Source organism: Athene cunicularia, assembly GCF_003259725.1.
Source record: "Athene cunicularia isolate RWA chromosome Z unlocalized genomic scaffold, athCun1 chrZ_part1, whole genome shotgun sequence".
In the NCBI taxonomy this organism is placed as follows: domain Eukaryota; kingdom Metazoa; phylum Chordata; class Aves; order Strigiformes; family Strigidae; genus Athene; species Athene cunicularia.
In genome coordinates, this window is record NW_020799142.1 from 13,684,441 (window position 1) to 13,692,204 (window position 7,764).

Below are 7,764 nucleotides of genomic sequence, written 5' to 3' on the forward strand. Positions count from 1 at the left end.
AATGTTCAAAAGGCACCAGTGGCCCTAATCCCTTGTTTTATATCTTTTTTTATAATTCTCACTTTAATCATGTTCTGTGGCATAAATGTTCACAACCTAAATTCCAAGAGGGGAAAAATACTTTGTATATTTATTTGCTCATTTATCTTTGTGTCTCAACTTTCACATTATAAAAAATAGGGAATAATCATTCTCAGACTTCCCTCCCTCTCTCCCTCTTTTTAAAGTTACCATGACCCATATCTCCAGTTACCATTCTTGCCCTTCTTTGTACAGTCTCTGGAACAAGAGTCAGGTGATAAATCGCAGCAAAGGCAAAATATATTCCCTCACTTACTCTAAGTGTAGTGCAGGCTGAACAAATCCAGAGTAGAAAACTGTTCATAATGAGGAAGATGGAGAAAAGACTTAGGGACACATTCTTAAATTCATTACTTACTTAGTTAATATGATGTGACTAAGACAAGAATTCTTATTTGACACATGTAAACATTAAAACATTAATTACTGTAAAAATTTCATCCCAATACATGGTGTTTTCATTTACTCTTTACATAATTTTAGCCTCAGCCTCACTGCACTAAAAATTAATAGAAAATGTTTCCTTTTCCCAGATCTGTTAGAGGATTCCTTAGTTACTGTCAGCCTCTCCTCTCAACCACTATCCTTAAAAGTATACCTTTCTTACACTGAAACATACAAGACTTACTGTATCTAGCAACCAAAAGAAGTTCACAGAAGGATTCTGAATTTATAGATGTCCGATAATATAATTATTAACTTTGGCCTTCAATTTTTCTTACCAAAAACAGAGAATGAAAGGTTGGTGCTGAAGTTCACATACTTCAACTTAATATTGAGTCCAGAGATATAGAGAGACTGATCTAGACCTATCAGAAACAAGCAATGAGGTTTGGAAAAAAGGTTTCATTCTGTTGTAAAGAATGAATAGAAATTATTCATAAAGAGTTGATTTGGTTGTTTTCCCAGATACAGCTAGTCCAGAATTTAGTCAAAACAAATATGAGGATGAGATTTTAAGACTGAGTTAAAGACAACATGACAACACTGAAACTGGGCTTGTCAGGGAAGAGGTGTTCTATTTAGATCATTTTAAACTGAAAAGCAAGTATGTGGCAAGAAAGGGAAGAATATCAAAGCAACCAACTTAAATGCAGTATTAAAAACCAGATAAATACCAAGAGTAGAACAGCAGACGTGCATGTAAAGGTAAATAAGTATAGTCAGAATGACTGGTAAATTGAAACAAGAAAGAAAAATAAACTACTGTTTTGACAAACCTCTGCTATCATCCTGACTGATACCATCTCACTGTAATACTGCCCAACATTATTCACTGTTGTCTTTTGTATTTTAACTAAATCTTAAGGATAGGGACCATTTTTTCACTTACATGGTACAGGACTCAGGACCATGTAGTCTGATTACTAACTGAAACATGTAGGTAGCTGAACAGTACAAGTAAGTAAGAAAGTCTAGGGCTCTAGGGAAATAATTTGGTCAGCAGTAGGAATGGCAATGCTATGTAAATATGGTTAGTTTAAAAATTTCTTTAACAAGTTGTCAAAGTCAGGTAAGGAAATGTTAGATCAAAGACAATTCACAATAGTGCAATATTTAATTAGGATAATGTGCTATTTTCCCCACAATAACCCCCCTTCATTTTGTACACAGAATGCATATCTGCAAGAAAATGGAGCTAACAATGCACTGGCAATGAACAAGTTGGTCTATTTCAAACCTCCAGTATTTTACCATCAAATCACACTCTTATAATTAAGGTGGTAAAGAAGAATAAAGTACCTCTCACATCCATGAATTTTAAACAGCAGGCATAGATTTATACTATGAAGTATGAAACTTTATGTTTATGGAAATGTAAAAATACCATGCAGTAACTGAAGGTACATTCAAAGTTACAAGTTAAAAACCTCTGATTTTTCAACATGTTAAAATAGTAGAATCATAAAAACTGAAGTAATTTTTAGTATTATTGTTCAAAATTGAAACATAAGATTAAGGACTTTAAAGCTTTTCATAAACACACATAAAAGGTAATTTTAAGCTAAACAGAAAAACAGGGATGATTTGGTACAGCACCTGACTAACTCTACTGACTTCCTCCTCTTCTTCTTCAGCTTCTTCCCCAAAGGAAAGCAGGTTAAAATTTCTTCAAGAGAGAAAACACATTTTCTAGTAAAACTTTAAATACTTATTAATATTCCATAAACTTTAAACATATTACTTTCATACTGTGTGCAAGGACAAAAAAAATCTTTTTGTCCTGCTAAATGTACCAAATTTAAACAACTACAATATGTTGCTTTGCAATAAACCATGAATATTTAGAGAAGCATGTTCCACTCTATTCTATTCCTGAGACAAAACAATCAGGATAGGTAAGCATCACTTAGAAAATGGTAAGATGGAATTTAAGAAATTCTGCCTTGACTAACTTTCACAGACTGTTAAATGCTGACAGCTCTGAAAACAGAGCATTTACATTTTTGCAAATTTTTTTTTTCAACAGAGCAACACTGAACTACCAAACAAAATTTTCAAGATATGATGGCTCAGAAAGGCATCAAATGCACACACATTAATAGAATGTAATTAAAAGACATAATGCCTTTTTTTTCCCCCCCCCCCAAAATTAACTGATTATACTATGTTGGAACCAGTCAGTCACATGTTTTATTTCTGTCCAACAGAACTAACAGCATACACACATTTTAGATTTCCTACTATTTATGACTATGAAATTTCATTCACAGAAAATGAAATTTCCCATGTCAAAATGCCTGCCTCTTGCTGAGTATTTTAGTGGGAGAGAAGCAGCAGCTGATAAGTTCAAAAACCTCAAACTGACCTATGACCCAGTTACTACTTTAGTGTCATCTTGGTCACAAAAGAATGCTTGCATGTTCTTGCCCATGGGAAATGGCTAAACTACCTTTTACCTCTCTTTTGCCACAAACTATCAGCATGCAGACAGCCACAGATCAAATGATGTACAGTAACCACTCCAGTCAGAGCAACTAGATTTGTATGATCTCTTCAGAAATAGACAAGTAGGTTTTGCCAAGATTAGAGAACATTCCTCTGTGCATTTTCAGAAAACCTTGTGTTTCAAATCCAGAAAAAGAAAATTAACATGCACATTAAAGGTAAAAGAAAATTAACAACTATTTATGTTGCATATATTTACTTTGTGCCTTTTACTTTGGACTTTTTAATTTCTTCTTCTGGTTTGTCCTTCTTCAGCTTTCTATTCAGTCTTGGAACAATGTCATCAAAAGGATTAAACAAAACCTGTTAAAAAAGTAGTATTTTAGAAACACCTTTAATAAGTAGTTTAATTAAATGATTCAATATTTTAAAATAATACATAAAGACACACACAAGTTTTCATACTAGAACACAGTTTTCTGAATAATATGAACAAAATAATTTTAAAATTTCAAATTTCAAATCAGAACACTCACCTCACTGCTATTTATTTTGTGTGGACTGAGAGGTCTCTCTTCCTTGTCAACTTCTACTTCAGCCAGACGCAACATGTTATATATTGTATCCCCTGTAACCTGCCAAATTAATAAAAAAGGTTTGAAAGTTCGTAGCTATAATATTTGTAAATTATTCTGCAAAATGCAAGGCAATTATTATGTAAAGAGTTTTGAAAATATAAACGATATAGGAAATACTGTAAGCACGTATGATTTCTAAAAGACAGCAAGTATAACTTACAAAGGTTTGGGATTTTTTAAATTTAACAGCACAAGTTGAATGAAGACAGGTAGCTAAACCTACATTTTGAGAGTGTATGCAGGGGAAGATGTCAAACTCTTACTGTGAGCTGTGAAACAGGAAAATAAAAGACACTGTGAAATAAAAAATAGCTGGTTTATTTTCTTTCAAGTAAATCATGAGAGTGGTAAATTCATCTTGTTTTTCATTTTCCTGATTCTTCCTGGGTAACTAGCATTTACAAACGGAATTTTCTAAAAAGTCACGGGTATTAGATGAACTGATTGTAAGACAGAGCTATAGTATTAGTAAGATTATTCAAAAGAAACATAAACCAAAAATATAATACAGAAGAATAACAACATCAAAGTAGATATTTATGGGAACAACCCACTGAAACATTTCTGCCAGAAATGTGAAATACGAGAATAGAGACAGCTTAGAAAGCAGTTAAATAAATTTCAAATGCACATAGCAGCAAAGAACACTAAAACAGTCTCTGAATACAGAGAAACTTAGCATAGCTTCTGTCAAACTCAAACTGGGACACTAGTCCATGTAGCAGACCTTTCCAAAGATTGTATGCTTGTTATTAAGTTCATCTGCACGACCCAACGTAAAGAAAAACTGACTCCCATTATCATGCGGCCCAGCATTTGCCATAGCAACAAGTCCTCTTCGATTAAATCGCAATCGTGAGTGGAACTCGTCCTGGCAAAGACAGAAAAGAACATGATTTAAGTATGTAACTATTTTTCCACTTCTTTAGACATGGCTTATTTACATCAACATGCACATTCGGAAAATATGCTGTTAATTTTTTTTTAAATTGAGACAGTACTAAAACGGAAACAATGCAACAATATTGAAACAATGTATTTAAAAGCTTCTGTTTTCAGCAGCAAGTATTTTTTTAGTCAATCTAAGTTTTTTCTTCTTAATAACTATAATAATGTAAACAAGTGAACAACATTCTTTCAGAAGAAACCATAAACACATAACCAACAAACACCTAAATAAAGAAATTAAAAAATAGTATACTAATAATAGATGGACATGTGATTTAATAAAACTCTAAGTTCTGTCTTGTTAACTTTCTTTTTCCAATCATTGCCTAATAAATGTTATTCATTATTTTTGTTGGAATTTATTAACCCCCAATATTAAGAAAATTCAAAGCATTTCTAAAAGTAACTGCATTTCATGTATTTCTTGTAACCTATCATTCTTGTTAACCACTGTACTTAGGAGAAAAAAATGCTAATTCATTTAAAGTAACTGGAAGCTCAACAACAGTTTTAATGGTACAGTACTGCCAAAATCCATAGGGAAAACATTTTCTGGACTATAAGAAAATAAAATAGGACTACTCTAAAAGCAAGGTGAAAGCTGTGAGTAATATTAATACCATGGCAGTATCACAATTCTAAATACTGCAATATTGAGATATCGCTAATTTTGAGCGGTAATGCTACCACAATATGGTAGTAATTGTTTTGTTCTCTGCTCAGGTACCAATCTCTTCCAGAAACTTCCCATTCATGTTACAAGTCTACTCTAGAAGCAGGGAGATGGAAATCCCAGAGACATGCTATGCAGCATCTGTCACAAGTTAAAAGTGCCTGCCCCATCTGAAATAAAACATCAGACAGAACACAGCTGCTGTATGTGTGTAGCTTCACTCAAGATCTGAGCGTCCTTGTAAATAGATGAACCATGCTAGTATCAATAATACCAATGAAGACATATATAATGTTCAGAGACCTTTGCTAAATGAGATAAAACGTGCACAAACAATGTATAATTCTGCATCTGTATTTGCCACATATCAACACATACTCTTCACTCTTCCCCTCCCCTATTCTTCCTTGTGAAGTTCATTCTAGTAAGATTATACATTTATCATAATATCAGAACAGCTAGATTTAAGAACTCTCAATTCAAAAAAGCATATTCAAAAATACTGAAGCAGAATTGTGGCAGGTGTACCCACCCAATGAAAATAGGGTTTCTTGGCTGCTGGAGTGTAGCAGCTATTGATTTCCTTGTTGTGTGCCCTTGTTCACAGGGCTTGACGGTAGTTGGGGCCTTTGGCCAATGAAAGCCGCTACTAACTATATCAGATTCAGCTGGGTATAAATAGTCACCTGGGAGAGCCATTTCTGAGCCACTGTTACTCCCTGAAGCAGCACACTGTGGTTGAGGTCCCTCCCCTTGGGTTGGGACACCACCCGAGGAAACTCTTTGAGGTGACTTGGGTTGGGATGCTGCCCTGAGAAGTTCCTCAAGGTTGAGATTCCTCACTTGTTAGGTGAATGACAGAGCATTTTGGGTTGTTGTTAAACCCTAGGTTATTATGGGTTGTTAAACCTTAAGGAGTGGTGTTTTGTTCTCTCTCACGGGCATTTGAACCTGCTGTTGAATGGTTGTGGAGGGATACTTAACTGTGTTGGTAATGTTTTCAATTTTTGGTTGCTTATTTGAGAGCTTCTGTAACAAGCATGTGAAAGCAACTACTGTATATGTATAATGTTGCATTTTTTAATATAAGGTTTTCTTACAACCTAACACAGGAGGAAGAACAACTGACAGAATAACCAAAACTTAATGCATAACATATATAAATACCTTGAAGGGAGCTCCATAGATTGAATCTCCACCAGATCCAGTACCAGTGGGATCACCTCCCTGCACTATAAAGCCAGGCACTACTCTGTGAAATATTGTGTTATTGTAATACTCTAAAAAAAAAAAAAAGATAGTATTAAATACATGTAAATGGTCTCAAAATCAAACTTTCATCTAGATTATGCAGAGATGTCCAGAGACTTAAGTTCCAGAAAGCAGTTGCTATAACTAGATTCTGCTATTTCTGTTATTTCCACTGGCTTCCCTCTTCTTCCACTGTTTTGCTCAGTGCAACTGTATTACAGCTACAAAGTATTGCTGATGACATGAATAAAAAAACTGCGGTGTCATATGTTTCTATAGCAAGACTGCGCATCACTGACAATGACATCAATGAATTATTTTCTTTTCAGCTTTTATCACTGGAATGATACTACTAATATACATAATTTTAAAAGGTGAGCTAAAACTACAATGCTCTGTTCCAGTCAACATATCACACACATCATTAGCCATACCCATACACCAAATGGTTAGCGTTTTCAGTCACCAGCATGAACACAGGCGTCACCCCTTTTACTACCTACACTGTACCCAAATTGATCATTTTCACAGAATGAAACATGTGGTAAATTAAAGATCATCTAGTTCCAACCCCCTGCCATGGGCAGGGACACCTTCCACTAGACCAGGTTGCTCAAAGCCCCATCCAACCTGACCTTGAACACTGCCAGGGAGGGGGCAGCCACAGCTTCTCTGAGCAACCTGTTCCAGTGTCTCACCACCCTCACAGGAAAGCATTTCTTTCTTATATCTAACCTGTGCAGTTTAAAGCCATTACCCTGCTCCCATCACTACACACCCTTGTAACAAGCACCTCTCCAGCTTTCCTAGAGCCCCTTTTAAGTACTGGAAGGCCGCTGTACAATCTCCCTAGAGCCTTCTTTCCCCTCGGCTAAACAACCCCAAGTCTCTCAGCCTTGTCCTTATAAGGGAGGTGCTCTGGCCCTCTCATCTTTGTGGCCTCCTCCAGACCTGCTCAAACAGGTCGGTATCTTTTCTGTGCTGAGGAATCCAGATCTGGATGCAGTGCTCCTGGTGGGGTCTCACCAGAGCAGAGTAGAGGGGGAGAATCCCCTCCCTCGACCTGCTGGCCACACTTCCCTCATGATACAGTTGGCTTTCTGGGCTGCGAGCACACATTGCCGGCTCATAGTCAGTTTTCCATCCACTGCTACTCCCAAGTGCTTCTCCACCGAACTGCTCTCAACCCACTCTGCTCAGCCCCTATTTGTGTCCCGCTGCCGGATCCCACGAATCTCGGCCCGCCCCGGCCAGTGGCATCTCCCTGCCCCCAAGCGCCGCCCT

The 7,764-nt window shown here is 36.2% G+C and overlaps 1 protein-coding gene across 1 annotated transcript in view; it reads right to left on the reverse strand.

Moving 5' to 3' along the window:
• CWC27 (CWC27 spliceosome associated protein homolog) overlaps positions 1 to 7,764 on the reverse strand; it is a 123,440-nt gene that overhangs the window by 114,379 nt on the left and 1,297 nt on the right. The window contains exons 3-7 of the mRNA XM_026865553.1: positions 6,397 to 6,509; positions 4,336 to 4,479; positions 3,507 to 3,605; positions 3,230 to 3,333; positions 2,122 to 2,191 (exon numbers count right to left, since the gene is read on the reverse strand). Coding sequence (XP_026721354.1) covers positions 2,122 to 2,191; positions 3,230 to 3,333; positions 3,507 to 3,605; positions 4,336 to 4,479; positions 6,397 to 6,509 — 530 coding nt within the window. The remainder of the gene's footprint in view (positions 1 to 2,121; positions 2,192 to 3,229; positions 3,334 to 3,506; positions 3,606 to 4,335; positions 4,480 to 6,396; positions 6,510 to 7,764) is intronic.